Below are 21,858 nucleotides of genomic sequence, written 5' to 3' on the forward strand. Positions count from 1 at the left end.
AGACAAACATTTACATTTAGCACAGACCAAACAGACAAGAAGGGACTTGCTGGCCAAAGATAGCTCATACTTTGTTGAACTTCTCTGTTCTCCAAGTATCAGGAAGTTGGGCAAAATATCAGCTCTCCTCTATGCTCTAAGGGCCTCCCAGCCCTGTTCTTGGCTAGCTTGTTCATGATCGGAAACTGGCATTTTCCAACAACTTCATAGGGTGAAATTACAGCTACAATTCATTTGCTGCAAATTCCTTAATCTTCCAGAGTTTCAGAGTGGGCTGCCGAGTAGAACATTCACCTGAGACGGCATTTAATGATCTTCCTGCTAGAAAATTATTTGTTCCTTTTTTTTTTCAAAAATTAAAAAAAAAATGTATTTCATCCTGCGGCAGCCAGGGTCTTGGAACTCCCTGTTGAAGGCATGTGTATCCCCTGTGTACCAGGGCCTAAACACACTGCTCTGACACAGTATTGCAAAAGCGGCTGCAAGTCACCTAAACAACTTTGTTGCTGCTGCTCCTGCCAATACAGCATAGCATGTAGCAGACTTTCTCGTCTGTGAAGGGTTTCTCCTGTAGGAGCAAAGAGGGGCAGAGGATAGGTGGGAAAACCAGTTAGGACAATTTAAATCTATTTTCAAGAGAATTCATGAATTTAAATCTCTTGATAATTCTTAAAGATTAAAGCGGAGGGCTTAACAAAATTCCAGAAGCTTCCCGAAGATGTTATTCTCTGGGGATGGACTCCATCACAGCTTCACATAATCTGGTTTTTATCATGGGGAATCAGATAATTCCTACAGGATTAACCGCTAAAGAGACTCCTGAGATGTAACTGAAATCCCAAACGTAGAGAAACATTTGGGTGAGAACTGTTTCAGGGCTTTTGGTAGGGGCTGGTACAGACAGGGGCCAGGGAGGCCGAGAAAATCTGCTAGGATGCTGCTCTGTTTTGAAGTCCAGCTTCCTCTTAAATCCAACCTGTACATCTCCTCTGCCTCTGAAACCCTCTGTACCGGCTCAGTCCAGCAGGCGCTGAGCTCCAGAGGGACCTTCTCTGTGGGGCCGAGTGCTGACAGATATTAACCGAGCGGTCTGATTTTTCTGCTGCCCTGTCCTTCCCCCACGCACTCTCAAGAGACCCACTTGACTTCCACAAGAGCTGTGCTGTATCCACCTTGACCTTTGTCATGGCTACCGGCTGTCACTCAGGAACACAAACCGAGATTCTTTTAGAAGTGGGTTTTCCAAAATCATTTATAAAACGGAGCCTCTATGGCTGTGATTATTTTGCTAAAAGGAATTTTCCGCGGTTTCTAAAAGCAGTATGCATGGTCTTTCATTCTTTTGAAAGAAAATAAACATTTCCATGTGGTAGCAAGCTTAGGAGTTTTCATTGCTTCAACTCTGAAGACAATTTTTAAAAAATCAATCATTTAGTGTCTTGATAAACTGGGGTCCCTCATAGTAAAAGAAAAAAAAGCACCTCGAGAAAAACTCTGAGTCCACCCCCAAGGAAGTCTCTTTAACTCTGCTGAGCGGGGAAACCTACCTTAAATGGTCCCTTTGTTGACTAAAAAAAGCTTGATTTCTCTCTGATGACAGTGACCTCAGGGCTGAGCCCACTCAGGTTCCCTCTCTTGGTGAGCAGAAGACACCACCACCTAACAACGTTTTTCTGAAAGAACTGGGATGGCTTTCCAAAGAACAGAAAGGCAGGGAAGCCGAGTGCCTGTCTGCCCTCTGCCCTCTGACCTACCCCCACCCTTTAAAACGTTGCTTTCAAAACCTGGTGAAAGCGGCAATTCTATAGACAGAGGAGATTGCGAAATCGGCTTCTGTGATTTTGAAAATGCGGATGGTGATTTTAGCATAAAAAAGAATTTGTTCGGCACTTTTCAAAAAAGTTAGCATCATTCCTTGTAATTAAATCAAGGCCCAGCTGAGGCCTGGAACTACGGAAAGATTAAATTAATTTCCCTCCTAAAGGGGTCAGCTCTTCATCTACCCGCCCCCACCCACCACCACACACAAACCCGGCAGCTCTCTCTACAGCTTGGCTATCCCTCCTTGATCAGCCTTTTAAAAGAACAGGGCCTGACACAGCGGGTGTGATTTTCAGCTTTACCCTTTAAAATCCACCACTGAAGAAGACTAAAGAAGAGAATTTAAATTCCTCAAGCGCCCTGCCAGAGAAGTAGGGTAGTTGTTTTAAAAACGCCCGGGGTTGTTTATACGTCCCTTCTGGAGGCCAAGGTTTAGAAGCAACGCAAAGCTAGGGCAAGATCAGAGTGAAAAGTGACCCGAACCGAAGTGGGCTGCCCTTCTGAAGTTGCCAGGTCTACACTGCCCCCTCCTCTAACAGAAAAGCCGCCGAACTAGACCATTCCAGGTATTGGGAAGACACCCCAGCACCTTTCTTGCCCCGGGCTTAATTTTCTGGAGGGTTCCAGAGAAAGCAACAGGATTTGCTACTTGAGGCTTCTGGCAGGAGTAGGCTACAGGCTCAAAAAACTCCTTGGACCTTTGGCAAACAACTACGCCTGCAGTGGACTTTGGACATTCTGATTCCTATAGGGCAGTTTTTAAAAAAAGGCGCGCTGGGGAGGGGGTTCCCCTGGCGCTTTCCCTTGTTGCTTTATTTTTACTGACCGGAAGGTATTAAAGTCTCTCTCTCTCTCTCTCTCTCTCTCTCTCTCTCTCTCTCTCTCTCTCTCTCTCTCTCTCTCTCTCCTTCATTTGAGAATTTGAGAGACACAAAACTGTCAAAACTGTCTGAGCGTTCATCCGGAGGTCCGGGAAGCCTACGAATGAAGACAGATTTTGTCCCCTCCAAGGTTTTAACTTTTCTTAGTTTATAGCAAAAGTAGATGGTAGATCTTCTGGGATTATCTTGACTTTAAAAAACAAACACCACCACCAATAACAAAACCCTCTTGGATGCCTCTGAGGCTGGCTAAGGTGGGTCCCTCCCAAGGGTCGCCAAGGCAACGCAGCATCCCCACATCCCAAACTCAGTGAGAAGGACCAGAGACTTCCACAGGCAGCACAGGTCTGTAGATGCCACTTGGCCTCTGCCCTCTAGGTTCACTCCGAGCATTGGCCGGCCTTCTTCCAGCCTCCCACCACCCTCTCCAGGACGGAGTACCTTGAAAGCGATGGGCAGGGTCTTGTTGCAACGCCAGTGAGTGGGTAGCACGGAACAGAGGAAGTTGGGGCTGTCGGTGCGCACCAGCTCTCCCGGGTGGTCAGCTAGTACCTCTACCATGCTGCGGTCGCCGCTCCTCAGTTTGCTGGCCAGGGCGGCGCCGCCGTCCGGGGCGCCCAGCGGCAGCGCCTCGCTCATCTTGCCGGGGCTCAGCGCGGTGGAAGGCGGCGTGAAGCGGCGGCTCGTGCTGGCATCTACGGGGATACGCATCACAACAAGCCGATTGAGTAAGGACCCTGAAAACAGCTCCTACTAGGCGGTAACACGGGATCGGATCTTCTTCAAGTAGCTCCCGGGAGATCAACATACAAGTTCAGGAGCCTTTATTACTACCGGAGGGTGGTGGGGGAGGAGGGAGACTAAATTACCAAGAGTCCCGGACTGAGTTCTAGTTAGTCCGATCGGCCTCACCCACACAGGGCTAACAACTGGCCGATTAGTGCATCAAAGAGTGGGCAACCAGAATCCCAAGACGGATGCCCAAAGAAGCCTCGCTTTCAGAGTTATAGTTCAGTCTTTGGCTATTACAAACGCTCCCGGAGGCAAAATTCCCGAACACGTCCTAAAATATTTATGCGCAGAAAAACAACAATAACAACAAAATGACCAGCAAAAACTAGATTTGCAAGTCCCAGCAGGTAATTGCCTGTCAGTTTGCTTTTCTTTCTTGCAGGTCAGTTTTGTTTAAAGTCTCAACAAAATAAAAAACTTAGGAGTGTCTTCCATACAGGGTGCCCCTCTTATCGTAAAAAACTCACTTCGGTTCTCAAAAGCAGGAGCTGCAACATTAAAAGATTGTGCTAGTAATGTATGTGCTCGTATATATAAATATATACATATGATCTACTTCATAAAATATTTACAATTCAATCTGTAGAGAATTTAAACACAACAGAAATCCATTAATGTTCGCTGAAGTCTTTCTTTCTTTTTTTAAGTAGCCTTGAAAATCAGCTTCAGTAGTTGATAGGCTGGGGTGGAATCGCTTGTCGTTATTCTCTCAATAAATTCTGGACAAATGGTCAGTGCAGAAAATTTAGTTTTACAAAGAAATCTATCTAATCGGGAGGGGGAAAAAGACAAACTCGATGACGCTCAAGCTGGAGCTTCCCACATCTGAGGACTCGGGTTTGGGAACGTTGGTTAAGTTTGTGGCTGATTCTGTGGTTTGGTGGGAGTTGAGCCGAAGTTGGTTGGGTCACACAGGCAGACGCGCACTCTTCGGAAGCCAGCCACTGTCTACATTGGTTGAGTGAGTCAGCTCAGACTCTGGCAGTAGCAAGATGATCTTCCTCCAACGTCGCCAGGCGCTGGCTGGCTGGTTTTTCTGCTGGGGCGCACAAATACCCACGAGCGAGCGAGCACCGTGTAACCGCAGCAGGTGGAGCGGGCCGGGGAGGAAGCGCCGCAGACCAGGAGGCTCGAGTTACATGCGCTAGCGCTCACTCCCACGCACCCTGCCACGCACACGCAACTTCACGGCTCTCCTGGAACCCCGGAACACTTTCGTCCGCAGTTGTCAAAAGAAACAATCGGAGAAAAGTTCACAACCAGTAGAGAAGTTGAAACATCCGACCCCAGAAGCCAGTTCATTCAAAAGTGAGAAAGGAAAAAATAAAATTAAAAGAAAAAAAAAGAGAAAAGAAAAAGGAAAGGAAAATAAGGAGGTCCAACGCAGATCGAGGAGAAGCCGCAAAGGGGGACTTCGTTTCGTCCCCGGGAGCTCAGGATGGAAGTGGCAGCCGCAGGGCCGGGCAGCGTGGTGCCCTGGCTGGGTCCGGCCGCGGGGCGCCCGTCCTGCCCGCCCGCGCCCGCTGGCTCTATGAATGAGAGTGCCTGGAAATGAACGTGCTTTTACTGTAAGGCCGGCCGGAGGAATTCCATTCCCTCAGCTCGTTTGCATAGGGGCGAGCGGCGCCCAATCACAAGCCTTTCCGGTATCAGGCTGGGCGCGGCCCGCCGCCGCGCTCCTGGAATTGGCCCGCGCGCCCCCGCGCGCTACTGTACGCAGCCCTGGCCCGGACTCCGTGGCAGCCCCTACCGCCCCTTGCTCCGGCACCCACGCAGACCCACGCACGCACATGCACACGCTGCCACCCTTGTCCGAAGCCCGGCCCTGGTGCAGACCCCACTCCCGGCAGCCACGCACGGGGCAGCCACGCTCTGGGTGGGTTCTCAGAGCGCAGTGGCGCAATTGGCGGCCAAGATCCCGGAGACCCTGAAACAGGAATCGAAAGGCCGGTCGGACTTGGGAACCATAAGCCGTGCCGGGAGAAGCCCGAGGCCTGGAGGCCAGCGGGAAGGAGACGCCCTGCGAGCCTTGGACTCCTAGCTGCCATCGCGAGGCTCTGGGGACCAGGGCGGGCGTCCCGGAACGGTCCCCAGCTAGCGGTGCAGTCCTTGGGCCAAGCCTCCCAGTCCCGAATGGACAGGGTGGGATTCGGCCGCAAGAGGGCCGGAGAGTTGGTGGCCCGGTGGGAGAGGCTTTGAGAGCCTCTCCCGGCTTGAGCTGCTCAGGCGAAGTGGCACCGAGTCATTTAAATAGTATCAGTCGCTGCTTCGCCGCAGGAGTTTTGGGTTTTAAGCTTCCTCTCCTTGGTAGAGTTGCTTTATTTAGTGTCTTTTCTCTGAGGCTGGGCTGCGGCTTGATTACGCGGCACGCCGAGTTCTGAGTGTGCGCAGCGGCTAAAGAGGAGTTAGTTTTCTAACCAAGGCCTCAAAGAACCCTAGGCTGCAAAGAAAGTTGAAAGCATCGGGGCGGGTGGGGGGCACCTCGATCGCCCGAGCCCTCATCCACCCTCCAGCTCCCGGGGAAAGTCGGAGCATTCCTCCAGACGCTGAGCCCACTCCTCTTGCGCTCCTGCGCACTGTGGGGGAACATCTCCCACCCCCACCCCGCGCCATGTCCGTCCCCGTGGCGCCGAGGGCATTTTCGTGGAGCTTTAAGGGTCTTGGTCCTGCAGGGCGAGCGGCCCACTGATGTCCCCAGGCGGTGCAGCTGGCCTGTGCCTTCCGTGGGTCCCTTAGTTCTCCTGGGCCAGGCTTCCTCCGGGACTTCTCACCACCCAGTCCATGGAACCCGTTACTCTCCACGTCTGACCGAACCCTTCACTTCCTTTCTGTGCTCGGGTCTCTGGCTGGTCCCTGCGTGTGTCCTCCCTCCTCACGCATCCACGCGGCCTGGGATCAGCGGAGGAGAAAGAGGCCGTGGCTCAGAGGCCTGGTCTGGGCTTTAGGGCCGCTTCTCTTGCCCCGGGAGGGTGGAAGCTGGCGGCGTGGAACACTGGGCAGGCCTTTCAGGGACACGGCGGGGCTCAGAGCGGACGCCAGGGGGCAGCAGCGGCCCTTGTTCCGCGGCCTGGGAAGTAGAACTGGGCATTGGGCACGCCCGGCGGGAGGGCGGCGCGGGGATCAGTCCCACCTTGGAGACCCTGAGGTGCGGGGTGGGGCGTGATTTTGGGGGACAAACGTTAACAAGTGGCCAGCAGAACACACCAGAGCGCCTCCATTGCTCAGAGGTGGTAGCCGGGTCAGCCTGCGTGGGAATCTTCCCCAGGGTCTCTTCCCTTTGAAACTTTGCCTGAGTTCTGCCTGACGCTGGTAGAGGACCGCGAGTTCTCCAGGTGTGCAGCGAGCACCGGCAAAAGCGCAAATGGCGTCGCATTCCCTAGCCTTCTGCACTTCCCCATGTGGCTCCTCTTCAGGATCGTGCCGGCACGGGGAGACTCAGTATTTCCCATGGGTTTTCCAGGGGTCCTGAACTTTGGGAATACAAACATTCCCTGTGCTTTCCTTTTAAAATTATTCTTAAAGAAGTTCCACTGCAGGGGTCGACTCCCTAAATGTCCCCTAACACCCCACCTTGCCTGCCTGATGCTTGCTGTTGCAGTCTCTCATTGCCCAGCAGCCCACGCTTGCCTGCTGGGGCCACCACTTTCTAGGGTCCAGACTTGGAGGTGCCGCCTCTACTGGAAAGTTTGAGGCCAGTGGAAGCTAGACTCCCCAAAATGCGTTTTCTAAGAAGCTACTTCAGATCTAGTGCTCCTGGGGCCACAGGCAGGCGCATCCCCAGGGACAGACAGAGACAGGGATTGCGGCTGTGGCGGGGACAACAGAAGACCTTGACTCCAGGGAAAGAGTTCACTCTGGGTAATCCGTATTTCGAAAGGGTTAAAGGAGAGGCAGCAGAGTCAGGCCTCCTGCTTCAAATCCCCAAACCCTGCTTGGGGTTTCGGGTTGTCTCCCTGGCAGATGCCAAAGCTAGTACGTATTTAGAGTAACGCAGAACACAGGCACAGACTTTAGGTTTCAAGGTCAGGACAGCTGAGTTAATTAAGTTCGAACCCGACGACCCAGACACAGCAATGAAAACTTCCAAACCCGCCTCGGGCATCCCTGGACCTGCACAGGCTGTCACTGCGCCACTGGGCTCGCATGTGAAAAACAGAACCAAACCAAACCAGAACCCTCTCCTTACTGAGGAACAACGATCTGCCAGCGCGCAGCTGGGACACAACCTCCGGGCGCCTAGAATACTTAGGACAAAGTTCTGCCTACCTGAAGCAGGAGACGGAAAGGAGGAATTCCTTCCCACCCAGAGAGCCCATTTCAGCGACAAGGAGCACTTCCCCAGCTTGCCTCACCGAGAGCTAAAGAACAGGCTTACAACTTTCACTTCCAGGCTTCCCCCTAGAGCGACACTAAAATTTACATGCTAAAAAAAGGCAAAGAACAGATTTGTTTAAACTGCTACTGTGCGACAGTCTAACAGGTTTGTTGCACGGGCAACTTTAAAGGTGTCCATAAAAGGACTGAAAGTTCTAGAGCGAATCTCAAAAGTAGTATTTGGTTTAATGGGAAGCAACCATTTCAACGGAGAACAGAGCGGTTCTTTGACTTATTTTTTTTCCGTATCTTTGCGTGATTTGCTAACTGTAAGTGGTTGCAGAAAACCTAAGATTTTGCGTGTTTGTTCTAAAAAATCATCTTCAAAATAAGATGTACTTAACAACATTTTTCTTAAATACTTTACTGTCCAAATCAGATTCTAAACGTGTAATAGCTCTAAAGGGATAGTTATTATTATTTCTCTTCCCTTTCCCTCCCTCCTTTTCTTCCTTCCTCCCTCCCTCCTTTCTTCCCTGCCTCCCTCCTTCCCTTTCTTTCTCGGTTTTTTTTATTTTTGTTTTTAAATTAGAGAGCACCATGTCTGTGCAGACTTGCTCACCGCACTGATACTTGCACAGGCTTGGAGCAATTCTGGAGACTGGCAATCGGTATAAACCCGCGACTTGTTGTCCACATTGTCTGGCTTCCATTCTGGAACTTCATTGCCCTCTCCTCCCGCCTGAAGCACCTGTGGGGTTGGTTCACTTTTCACTTCAGTTTGCTAAGAGGAGCAAACAAACCCTTGAATTCTTGCACCATAAACTCTCAGGATGTTTCTGTGGGGTGCTGTGGAGAGTGTGGTACCCCTTAACTCTAATTTGGGAAACCCTTTGTGAACCTTACAAAGAGCAAAAAAAATCTCTTTTCCCCCCACAAAATTCAGGGTGCTTAGTAAACATTTTACCCTCATAAAAGTTTTGCATCACCACTGCTCTAGCAAATGTAATAAACTCTGTCATAACTGATAGAAGCCAAGCCATATTCTTTCAGAGAGTCATACAGTCATTTAATAACAGCAGAATGTGTAAATGGTGAACGCCATAGAGCTGAAGGTATCATTTAAGATTTCATTGGGGTATTTTATGTGGTATGACAGCTACAATATGGATAGCTCCTTTTAAGTATATTTGAATCAGCAAAAAAGCTTTAATTATTTGGCAAAATGATATCATAAATTATATATAGAAACACATCAATAGAAAATCATATATATACATATATGAATATATATATGACATTTAAAAGTATATTTTGGAACCTAACATACCATGAGCCTCTCTAGAAGGAATCACTGCATGTATGCACTCTGAAATAATAAAAATTAAGAAAATAAAAATGGTCCCACGAATAAATTGAAAGTTACTGAATTTTTATTCTAATTACAATACATGCCACGTTTAGAAAGCAGAATGGCTACTGAAATGTTTTTCCTATTTCATTGCTTACCATGTTTTTTAGCATTGGGGATTTCATATCATGGTCCAAATAAATCCAGCATATTTGGAACAAAGATAAAATAGCAGTAAATCAGCAAATAGGCGAACTGTGATCTGTCTAGCATGCGGTTTTATGTGCTTTCTGCCTGTGCTGGATTCAAAATGCTGACTCTCCATGTCGTAGACCCTCCCTTTTTCAGCTGTATGCATGAACACGTGGGAATTATTTACTAAAGCTTTGGGGATGACTCAGAACTCCAGGTGAGATTAAAACCAAATCCCAGCTTAATAAAAAAATGTTTTAAAATCAGTAACACGGTGGAGGCTAAGCATAAGCGGTAAAAATCATTGAAAGCAATTGATTTCCTCAAAGCAAGTGTTTATCTGAATAAACAATTTGGAATACATTAAAAAAAAATAAAGAAGCAAGCTGTGCTTCCCTGTTCCAACTGCTTCCCGCCAGTGAAAGGATCTTTTAGAAACATTCTTCCCTCTCAGGCTTCCCTGCCCTTAGCTGTTAGGAGAGAAGTTTGTTTACATTGAAACCATTTGTTCTTGAAATGACAAAGCCTTAAATATTGTTGTGAATTATTATCATATGCTAACTTCCCAGGAAGAAGCATTTCCTGCATCCTGCTGCATCTAGGGACAGGGAAGCCCACTGAGAAAGTCCTGAGCACCTGCTCTCTTTCCCTTGCTTATTTACACTTAGTGTGAGCTGAAAATTACCCCTTAGCCCTGCACACTGACAATGGTCAGCACCAAGTGACAAGAGGGGCAGATGTTACAAAGCCTTAGGGTCTGAGGCTCTACAACAGTATAAGATGGTTTAGCAACAATGTTGCAAAGAACAGAGCTAATTATTACAGATTTCCAGACGCTGTTTAAATAAGCAGAAGGACAAGATCCCTACCTCCCTAGTCATATAATTCTGCCAAAGCAAAAAAGAGCAAATAAAACAACAAGGCTTCCATAGGACTGTCCTCTAATGAAAGATTGAGTGACTTAAATGTGTATGGCCTCCGAGGAGCATCCTTAAAATGATTTTAAAAGATCAGAGTTTACAAGTATATAAAATAGCTCTGTAATTTTTTTTTTAAACAGAGCAGGGGCGGAATAATTTGTACTAGTTATTATCGATAAGGTAAGAAATAACAAATGAAACTTGAAGTTAAAGCAAGCTCTGTTCTAACAGGCAAGGATTGGGCCCAAGAGATCCACACAGCAAGACCAACCAGGCCTGGTAGATTTATTCCAGAGACCTAGTGGAACCAACTCCTGGATGTTCTCATGAGGAAGGAGATACTTTCCCATGTCAGGCTGAGAAGCTGGGAAGGCAGGCTAGAAAGCAGCTGCTTGTGTATACACTCAATACTTCAACATTCTTAGAGAAAAGCCATAGTTCTCTTATTCTAACAACCAAGGCACAAGTGACTGTGTTTTGAGAGGTCTGTGTGTTATGGCTAAGAACTTCCTTAGCCTCTGTGACATCAGCCTTGAGAACAGAGGGAAGTCAGCTGACCTCAGGAAGAAGTGAGCTGATATGCACAGGTAAAGACAGACCTGAAGAACTGTGGAGGGATCTTCCAATTCTAGGAGCTAGGTAGGGGCTACCCTGGAGCAGGGAGAGAGCAGACGCCGTGTGCCCACCCTGGAGCAGGGAGAGAAACCAGAGGCTGTGTGCCCACAAATGAGAGCTGAATAAGGCCGCTTTGTCTACCATGCTTTCCCTTCCTTTCTCACTGCATGCCTTCATACGCCAGACAATGATTATACAGTTGCCCAGGTTAATCCGTGGAATGCCACCATCACTCCCATTTTACAGACGAGAAGCTTCCCCTTTGGGAGCTTTGGAAACTTGCCTTTAAATACGAACACACATACATTCACACACATACATACTCATACTTGCATGCACACACACTCACACTCCAGCACACACACACAAACTCGCTCACACACACATGCATACACAAACATACATCTAGTGCACACATACATGCAGAGGCACACACGTACACATGAACACTCATACTCACACACACATGCATAAACACATGTGAACGAGCTGCACTTATGCACACATGCAAACACACACTTGTACACACACACGCACACACAGGCACACACACGCACGTGCCCACAGGTATGGGTCAGCTATGTTTCTTCATAGGTACCATCGGTAGAGTGGGGAAAATTTAACTTTTATCATCTCATCTTTCACCTCTCTCCTATCTTCATTAGAAAAAATATTTCAGAAATTCTTCACTATCCCAATCTCAAACATCCTGTCCTGAAGTCTCTTCCTATTTAGAGAGTCTGAACAGGCAAGGACTATTTGGTTGAGAGGTTTTAAAATCCTCAATGTATTTTTAGCCTTTCCTGACCTCTAGTCTTTCCGAATGGCAACTCTGAGACTCCTCCAGAGTATGGAGCATTTGGTGTTCTTCCTTCCAGGCTTCCTGTAAGGGCCCCTATGTGTCAGCCAAGGCTCACTGGTGACGGAGAACACAGCTAAGAGGGTATCCTGGCTATCGACAAGCACAAGAGAAGAGTCCAGAGAACTCCAGGGAAGGTGCCTGGGAAGAAGGGGCCAGCACCACCAGGGGGCTCACAAAGGACTTTGTTCCTTATTCAGGTGATATGTGATTGGCTCTTAGAAGATAGGTGGGGTCTTAGACTTTCCAAACCCTAGAGGGAGCACCTAGGGAGGTGGGGATGAGTTGGAAGAAGGTTGGAGGGGGGATCACAGAAAGCAAAGTTAGGAACTTGTGGATCCGTCACCATGCCAATTTCATAAGAGACGGAGTGTAGATTTGAGGTCAGCTACTGGAGGGTGGGGCAGCCCACACGACCGGAAATGACCACCTCAACATGAAGGCCGTGTGTTCTAGTAGAGCCATGGAAGCTGGGGGAGCGATCTAAATATGTATTTCAGAAAAAGTAAACCCACTGAAAATGTATAAGTGACTGGGGGCACAGACATGGAGCCAGGAGTTACCTCAGCTGTAGGACAGGGAATCATGGCGATAGGAGTTAATATATGAGCAATGGAATAAGGGATGAAGGAAATGGAAGGGAGCAGATTCGCCCCAGTTTCTGAGCTGGACCCCAGGATTTAGCTTTGGGTGTTTGAGTTAGGATCACACAAGCAGTAATACAATGTCTAAGGTAGCTTCCCAAGGCCCAGAGAATATGCACAAAGGATAAGCAGATCAAGTAAGCAGTGGGCAGGGCTAAGACAAGGGGCGGAGCTAGCAAGAGGAAGGTGAAGGAGGTCTTAGACACCGCGGGAAGACAAGCATTTACACAAGAACATTGCATCCCATAGGTCCCAGAGTGGCCATGAGGATGAGGATCAAAAGACGACACTGAGTGTCATCTACGGGGAGAAGCCCACGATTGTGACCTTGACCGGGAGGGGCCACAGAAACAGAGCAGCAAGCATAGGTGTACACGTCACTCAGGGAAGGGAGGCGGGGCTTGGGAAGAAGAGAAGGAAGTTGGTGGGATGGCAGGAGAGAATGTGTGTGTGTGTGCGTGCGAGAGAGAGAGAGAGAGAGAGAGAGAGAGAGAGAGAGAGAGAGAGAGAGAGAGAGAGAGAGCAAGCGAGCACAGGAGAAAACCCACACTTGCCCTGTGTTTCCTGCACAGCAAGCCAGCCTTTGCTGCTCTCTCTTTCACGGTAGCTACTCCCAGTCCCTGGATTTGAACCTGTGGACTTACCTTTGGTTTCGCTCCTTTTGTGGCCATGTCCTCCTCTGCGTCATTTTGCTGTGCTTGTTACAATTTCTCTCCCCACCCTATCTCAACTCAACTGCTCGTGCTCCAGAGCTCATCCTCTGACCTCTTGTCTAATTTCTTGCAGACATCCCCTGAAGAGGGGTTCCCACAGCATCTCCAGAGGAGCCCTCCTCACGGGTTCCTGCTCACCCTTTCTGTCTGCACCTCCTGGACCCACTGTGAGCTCTTTAGCTCAACCCTACAGGGCTAACAGTGCCCCTCCCAGGCCTCGTCATGGGGGGATCCGTCAGGTCTCTTGCTCAGGCTAGAGTCTCTCTCATGGATCACCCACACACTTCATCACGGTCTCTTTGCCTTCCACCTGACCTTTGAACTATACTTGGTGTCTGGGCTGTGATGGAGGGTGGGGCTGCTGAAAGGCCACCTTCCCCTGGCTTCAGGTTTCTATGCGGAACAACATTCCTCAGGGTGCAGTCGCTGGCCCCTTTCCACACCCACATCCATCCTTCACCGTGAAAGATTCAATTACCTAGCCAGCAACTCAGGAAGCAGTCGTGAGATATATGGGAGAGTCCTAAAACAGACCCCCGAGATTATCTATTCCAGTAACAAGTGGGTGTGAGCTGTCTACGGAACATGGAAGACAGGGATTTTCACGTGGAGTGAAGGCTATTAGTAGGCTGCTTTTGAGCCGGCCAGCAGAGATTATCCTAGTAGGTACAATGGAGACTTAAAAATGGCTGAGTTTTTTCTTGGCCCGCTACTGGAGTGAAGCCAGCGGTCACTGTCGGAGTAGAAGAAGGCTATGTGTAAGAGTGAGAGAGCCTCACTCTGGCACTCAGTCAGCAAGGAAGCAGGGCCTGTCCTCGCCAAGCTTGTGGAATTGCATTCTACCAGCCACCTGCATCAGCTGCATCAGCTGCATGACCTCGGAGGGACATTGCCCCCTAAAGCCTCACAGTAAGGCTTAGCTTAGCCAACCTTTTGCTGGAGAACCCAGGGAGACAAGTGTTCTTGTGGTACTGTGAGCTAATAACTGGGTGTTCATTAAACCTGGGCTTTTAAACTTGTGCCTTGACAGCAATGGGCAGTGAGCACACTGACCTGCAGCTTTCTGGGCAGGCTGGGGAGCTATAACCTGTGTCTGGGCGAGTAAGTGGACCCACTTCTGGGCACCAGCAGTGGGAAGCCACGCACCAAAATACATTTTCCAAAGAGTAAGCCAGTGGTAAGTTGGCTGTTTTGATTCTCCAAGTTTTGTCTGCCACACAGTTGGTTCTGAGTCCCTGGGAGTGGGAATCTTTTATTGAGACCCTCCAAAGCCACCACACAATAGCATTCTCTCCTCGGTCATTCTGCATGCACGCTTGACCCCTGCATGTCTGGACACCTTGCCAGAGAAACTGTCTAACTCACATTTGAATTTTTGGCACCACTGCACAAGCTAAATTTTCTGGGAAGCCCAAGGGCTCTCATCAGCTAGAGATTCTGACATAGCACCTCCGGGGAGAGACCGGACACTTCATTTCCAGCAGGCTGCCAGTGACTTCACTGTGGCCTGTGGCCCAAGACCCACATACCCAGAATTGACAAGGAAGCTGTTGGCTCTTCAGCCAAAGCTGTGTCCGGCATAGCCCTTTTGACAGACAACTGAAATGGTTTGTTTTTGTTTGTTTGCTTGTTTGTAACACCCCTAGCTGTCCTTGGGAGGCAGAAGTAAGCATATCTCTGAAGTTGAGGCCAGTATGGTCTACACGGTCCAGGCTAGATAGAAGTTCAAATTGAGACTCTGTCCCCAAAGTAAGTCTCTCTCTCTCTCTCTCTCTCTCTCTCTCTCTCTCTCTCTCTCTCTCTCTCTCCTCTATTCTTCTTTCTACTCCATTTCCCCCTTCTCGTCCTCCTCCTCTTCTCATTCTTTTAGACAGGGTCTCATGCAGCCTCGGCTTACTGTATACATGCTTCAGAAGTTGAAGCACATAATAGATCTTATCATCACAGCTTGACCCTTCAGAAGACTCCTCCAGGACACAGCTGCAGCCATAAACTGACCACCTGGGTCATGGAACCTAGCAGACATGCACTATTGTGCCCTTGGCGGCCATCTATAAACTGGGTGAGAATGACTTCTCATTCTGCCAAGAGATAATTCACACATGACATGTAGAATTTTCTGGTAGCCGGCATGTTTTACTTTTGTAAAGAAACAGGTGGCATTCACTGAAACACCTGCTGGTTAAGTAGTCAACGCATTTGTATATGTGTGTGAGCATGTGTGCCCCGCTTGTGTGTGAGCATGTGTGCCCGGCTTGTGTGTGAACATGTGTGCCGGCTTGTGTGTGAGCATGTGTGCCGGCTTGTGTGTGAGCATGTGTGCTCAGCTTGTGTGTGAGCATGTGTGCTCAGCTTGTGTGTGAGCATGTGTGCCCAGCTTGTGTGTGAGCATGTGTGCCCAGCTTGTGTGTGAGCATGTGTGCCCGGCTTGTGTGTGAGCATGTGTGCCCGGCTTGTGTGTGAGCATGTGTGCCCGGCTTGTGTGTGAGCATGTGTGCCCGGCTTGTGTGTGAGCATGTGTGCCCGGCTTGTGTGTGAGCATGTGTGCCCGGCTTGTGTGTGAGCATGTGTGCCCAGCTTGTGTGTGAGATTGTGTGCCCGGCTTGTGTGTGAGCATGTGTGCCCGGCTTGTGTGTGAGCGTGTGTGCCCGGCTTGTGTGTGAGCGTGTGTGCCCGGCTTGTGTGTGAGCATGTGTGCCCGGCTTGTGTGTGAGCATGTGTGCCCGGCTTGTGTGTGAGCATGTGTGCCCGGCTTGTGTGTGAGCATGTGTGCCCGACTTGTGTGTGAGCATGTGTGCCCGGCTTGTGTGTGAGCATGTGTGCCGGCTTGTGTGTGAGCATGTGTGCCGGCTTGTGTGTGAGCATGTGTGCCCAGCTTGTGTGTGAGCATGTGTGCCCGGCTTGTGTGTGAACATGTGTGCCCAGCTTGTGTGTGAACATGTGTGCCCAGCTTGTGTGTGAGCATGTGTGCCCAGCTTGTGTGTGAGCATGTGTGCCCGGCTTGTGTGTGAGCATGTGTGCCCAGCTTGTGTGTGAGCATGTGTGCCCAGCTTGTGTGTGAACATGTGTGCCCAGCTTGGGTGTGAACATGTGTGCCCAGCTTGTGTGTGAGCATGTGTGCCCAGCTTGTGTGTGAGCATGTGTGCCCAGCTTGGGTGTGAACATGTGTGCCCAGCTTGGGTGTGAACATGTGTGCCCAGCTTGTGTGTGAGCATGTGTGCCCGGCTTGTGTGTGAGCATGTGTGCCCGGCTTGTGTGTGAGCATGTGTGCCCAGCTTGTGTGTGAGCATGTGTGCCCAGCTTGGGTGGAGGTCAGAGAGCGACTTATGGGAGTTGTTTTCACTTCCCTTCCTCCACCACATGAGGCCTGAAGCTCAAGTTCAAGTCCCCAGGCTTTCAGGCTTGGCAATGAGCACTGCTGCCTACTGAAACATCCTGCCAGCCTGACGTTAACATTCACGATGGTTTATTTAACCTGGTCTATTCAAAACATCCAGTAAACTTGTTATCAATACAAAATAGGTACTTTTTTTGTATCACATCTTTAAAAGTCTATGTAAGTTTAGTGCCTACAGACACCCTGATTTGGTTTATGTGCCTGTCAGTGCCCAGTAGCTGCTTGTGACTGGTGACAATTATATCAGTTGGTACAAAACTGTAGTGGGCACTTGACACACAATCAGTGCTGAGCAGCAGCTTTGGCACTTTCTGTTGAGGCTCCAGGGAGCCCATTTTTCCTCTGCTGTAAGTGAAGACTGTGGGGCTTCCCTGACTTAGGTTTTCCTTTTGAAAATACAGTTAATGTTTCTTTGTTCTGTTTATTAATGGTTTTCTTAAATCCTCCTACATTGTAGCCCAAGCTAGCCTCAGCATCCTGGCAGTTCTGCTGCAGCCTCCTGAGAGCTGAACTGGAAATCTTCACTCCAGTAACACATGGTTGAATCAAGGACAGAAAAACGTGTGCGCACGGCTACAGCCATGGCTGCCCAAAGCCTGCTCCTAGGGTCCGTATGCACCTGCGTCTCGCAGACCTGGTGAGTCACGAGTTAATCGCCTGCATTCTTCACTGTCTCTAACACCCACAGCTATGATGGCTGAGCCTGTAAGACAAAGCTTTGGCTTCCTTGGCACACTGAATTGGCATCACAGGAATTACTAAGCTCTGTAACATTGATGGGTTGAAATATTTTTTAAAACAAAAGATATGCTATGTGAATAGGTATGATGCCTGCATGTATGTCTGTGTACCACATGTGTGCAGTGCATGAAGAATCCAGAGGTGGATGTTGGATCTCTTGGGACTGGAGTTATGGATGGTTGAGAGCTGTCATGTGGGTACTGGGAACCAAATCTGTGTCCTCTGCAAGAGCAGCCAGGGCTCTTAACCACTGAGCCATGTTTCCAGTGCCCGTGGGCTGTATTCTTAGACACTGGCTAAGACTGGAAAGTTCTGCTTTACGTATCTTATGATTTTAAAGTTGCCAGTGTCCTCTTTCAAGCAGGATTTCCCACAAGTGTGCTCTGTGAATACAGCATGAAGAGTTTTTCTAACTGCCACTCTGTTAGGAAGCACCACATCCATCCATACCTCAGGCCAGTGTGGTAGTTTGGTAGTGTGTGGTGGAGACTTCATAGCACCAGTTACCCGCACCTGCCTTATTTGTGCATCTGGACTTTTCTAGAGTGCTCTGTCTATTCCATGAGACCTAGCAGGAAACTGGTTTCTCCTCATCCTCTTACTTCTCCTCTTCCTCCTTCTCCTCCTTCTCATCTTTCTCCTTCTCCTTCTTCTCCTCCTCCTTCCTCTCCCTCTCCCCCCAGTTTTCCTGCCGCAAGTATAAGGACCAGAGTTTGGGTTTCCAGCACGAGTCTTGATGCCTAGAGGGTGTGGTAGACTAACTTTAATCCCAGCTTTGTGGAGGTAAAGACAAGGGATCCACAGGACAAGCTATCTAGCTGATGAGTCTGTGAGTACTGGGCTCAACTGAGGGACCCTGCCTCAGTGAATAAAGAGGTATAATGACAACTGATGTCAACCCCTTTCCACACACATGTGCACATGCAGTGCACAGATATGTTCTCATACATGTGAACACATATACATATGCTCATACCACATACACATGTACACACACATACACATATAACTGCAATTAAGTGACAAGCAAGTCACTCAGGTTCTTTGTCTTCTGGAAGACGAAACAAATACATTGCTCTGTTCTATAGGTCACAAATAGGTTGGGGCTACAGGGGATTGAGTCGCATGGAATTACCATAATAATTTATCAGTAACAAAGACATTAAATATATTATAATTTAGCATATTAAAATTAGCTTTTCAACTAATTTTCCCCTTATGTCAATTGACATAGTAAGGCTTCACCATGCATCATATTCAAAATAATAACGTAATAGTAAAAATATTGAGGCAGAGAAAGCGGTTCTCACTGAGGTGGGCAAAGGCAGCTGCTAGCAAGTTTAACAGTATGAGTTTGATCCTGAGATCCACAGGATGGAGGGAGAGAATCAACTCCCCCAAGCTATCATTGGGCCTCTACAGGTGATGTTGGCATGTGCACGCCTCCAGACAGGCAAACATATAAACGACAACGTAAATGCAGTGACCCTGTATTAGCAACATAGTCCATATCTCTAGGGTGGTCAACTGAGAACTCTCCTGCCATTCATTTCGTCACCACCATCAGTGCGCCCGATGGGTGCCCTTTTCACGGACTTGATGGACTTGAAGTTGTTCTGACCTCATGTCACGGAGACAGAACGTCCCATGGACAGCAGAGGCCGTTAGGAAGGGCACTGGCCAGCTAAGACAGAGGTGTCACTGACCCTGTCTGCTTAAGAGGAGAGAGGAGGAGGCTGTGGAGTGGCCCTAGGGCTCCTACACTGCTCAGCTAAACACTGCTTCGACCATGTTGACCTTAGAATATTCTCCAAGCCTTCAGACAGGAGGTGGAGGTGCTCATGCTAATGCTTCTGCTTTTCAGTCGACAAACAGACATTTGGGTTTTAATTTTTAATTCTTATTTTATGTGTATGCGGGTGTGCCTGCGTGTGAGCACGCACACGTGAGTACAGTTCCTCCAGAGGTTAGAGGGTTACGGGGTCCCTGGACTGGAGGCACAGGTGCTGGGATGAGGACTTGAGGCCTCTGCAGGAGCAGCTGTCTCTGCTAACCACCAAGTTGTCTCCTCCACCTAAACACAGAAACAAGAGCCACAGCCACCACCGACCTGTTTGCTTGTGGGGTCACAGAGTTGTCATGCCCTGTATAAACTTTAATTTCATAGCTATGAGATAAAAAATAACCGAGGAGGACATCAGTGGTGGAAGTGGCAATTCCCATTTCTAACATATACATATTTTCATTTTAAAATCATAGAATAACTACTTCATATACTATTTTCACATTTCTGATAACAAATTCTTAAAGTTAAGGAGATAATCTCACTCTTGTGGCTTGATCACCCACCCCTGATGCGAATAACTGCTTCTGAGGAAGTTTTCATAGAAAACAACCATGTCTCTCGGCAAAGCAGAGGCCAAGTCAGTACTAAACTTAAAAAAAAAAAATCGCTTTAGGTTTGCCTAGAGCAAGGCTGCCCTCTAAACCTATCTTGTAGAACACAAGTGAATTTTACTCCCGTCCCTGAATGAGCTCACGGCACAGATGCTAGGGAGCTCAGCTTCTCCAGAGAAAACAAGATGCGAGGGGAAAGAATGACGAAGAAGAAGAAAGCATTTCCGAGAGCAGATATTATCTGGGAGCCCTGGGAGCCTTGGGAGCCGATGCTCGCGCACAGTACAGGCGCAGTGAAAGCAATCCACAGAAAGGAACTCAAAGCGATTAAAAATGGTGAAGCCCAAAAATAACACTTGAAGAATTTTGCACTTTTTTTCCAGAGTAGGTAGGTTTTTAAAAATAGCTGCAGCCAGGGAACAGATGTTTGCCCACACATAACCACAAATGACCCCAAACTGAATTCAAGCTCACGTCTAGTGTGACCATGGCCAAGCAGAACCCAGATGTTCCGCTGCTGTCTCACGGTACCATTTCCCCCCAAATCTGTCTGATTACTTTAACAGTCTCAATGCACACGAAGACGGCCACTTTGAGTATTCACGCGCACCTTTGGTTAGCGCGGCACTTTTGTTTACGTTTTCAGAGGGGGTTGAAACGAGAGAGTTGTAGAAATGCAGATTTTACATTTTTTAAAATATTTTTTAAGCATTTAATTCTAAGTAGCTCTACAATTGTCAAGTTCTTGATTTAGGAGCATCTCACATGTCAGGAATATTTTAGACGAAGTCACCCTGTTCTTTTTGCTTGCTACTAAAGGGTCTCATGCAGCTCATGTTGGGCTGTTACCTCACAGCTGGGGATGACTTTGGATTCCTGGTCCTCTTGCCTCTGCCTCCCAAGCCTTTTCTCTTAGAGCAAAAATGGTATAGTAGTCTTGTTTAGCCAATGCTCCCGTTCAGTGGACATCACCCAAGTCCTCTCAGAAGCAAAGAAGAGGACTCTTGATCACCTGTGGGAGTGGGTGCTCCACTTTAGGTCCTGAGCTGTGACTGAGGGATGGTCCCTTCTTAGCTGAAGGGCAGAACTGAACAGTGGCATGAAGTGACAGGGCAGATCCCCTCCCTGTACTAACAGGACTCACTGGGGAGTTCACCTCTTTTCTTTTGGCCTCAGGCATATAAGGGATGGCACTTTTCATCCCATGACTGAGATGATGTGCCCCTTCCTTCCACCTTGCCCAAGCAGAGTGGAAAGAGACCAAGACTCTAGGTTAAACCCACTCCTTTCTAAGAAGGAAATAAATCTGCTTATGTGTGACCAGTTTATCTGACCCACTGGTCTGATGATCATGCTCTTCTTTGTCTGTCTCTAATGAAGACGGATCCAAAGGTGAGGGAACCAGATGAAGCCCCTGTGAGTCAGGATGTCGCCACTGCTATCGTCCTTATTCTATGTAGACGTGTTCTCCACTGGGCACGGTGGCCAGCTCTGGGAATCCCAACACTTGGGAGGCTGAGGCAAGAGGATGACATAGAGTGTGAGGCCAACCCTGGTTACAAAGGGAGACCCCATCTCACCAAAGCAAACAACAGCAATGAAAGAATCTGCTGGAATATTTATGAGTAACACTAAGAAATTCAGATACAAGCTAGGAGGGTGTATCCAAGCAGCAGCAAGAAGCACACGGACTCCCCATAGCATAGGGAACACAGGGCAAAACCAGGGGCTCGTTTCTTGGTTTTCACTCAGTTTGCAATAGTGGGGATCAAGGGGAACCCAGAGCGTTGGGAGATGTCTAGAAAGTGCTGGGTCACCTGAAGCTCACGAAGGAAAAAAAATCCACCCCCCCCTCCCGCAGAAGCTAAAAATAAAACTTCTATAGCAAAAACATCCTGTCCTTATCGATTTTTTTTAAGATTTTGGAACATTCAGGTCCTAAGTACGTGCACCTTAAATGACTCCACAGCGGCAGGTCAAGAACAAAGCCCCCCTCTCTCTCTTTGTGGGAAGGTGTGCTTTGTTATGAATAAGTAAGGGGGATTCAGCCTCCCCTCAAAATCTAAATTCTCCTCTGATGTAAATGTTTAGATACAAGAGTAACCACGGTTATTTTCTGTGTTTTGAAGATTAATACATAAGTACATATAGCATTGCCTTAGCCGGCCAAGGAAATAATTTACCTTTCCCACCACAGGAGCCTGGCTAACAGGACAGTGGG

At 48.5% G+C, this 21,858-nt stretch overlaps 1 protein-coding gene across 3 annotated transcripts in view; it reads right to left on the reverse strand.

Moving 5' to 3' along the window:
* Nucleotides 1-21,858, reverse strand: part of Runx1 (RUNX family transcription factor 1) — a 220,832-nt gene that overhangs the window by 85,911 nt on the left and 113,063 nt on the right. For all 3 annotated transcript variants that reach the window (XM_075960523.1, XM_075960504.1, XM_075960514.1), the window contains exon 3: nt 3,144-3,397. In XM_075960523.1, the coding sequence (XP_075816638.1) occupies nt 3,144-3,397 (254 nt within the window). The remainder of the gene's footprint in view (nt 1-3,143; nt 3,398-21,858) is intronic.

This window comes from Microtus pennsylvanicus, chromosome 1 (genome assembly GCF_037038515.1).
Source record: "Microtus pennsylvanicus isolate mMicPen1 chromosome 1, mMicPen1.hap1, whole genome shotgun sequence".
Classification (NCBI taxonomy): Eukaryota; Metazoa; Chordata; class Mammalia; order Rodentia; family Cricetidae; genus Microtus; species Microtus pennsylvanicus.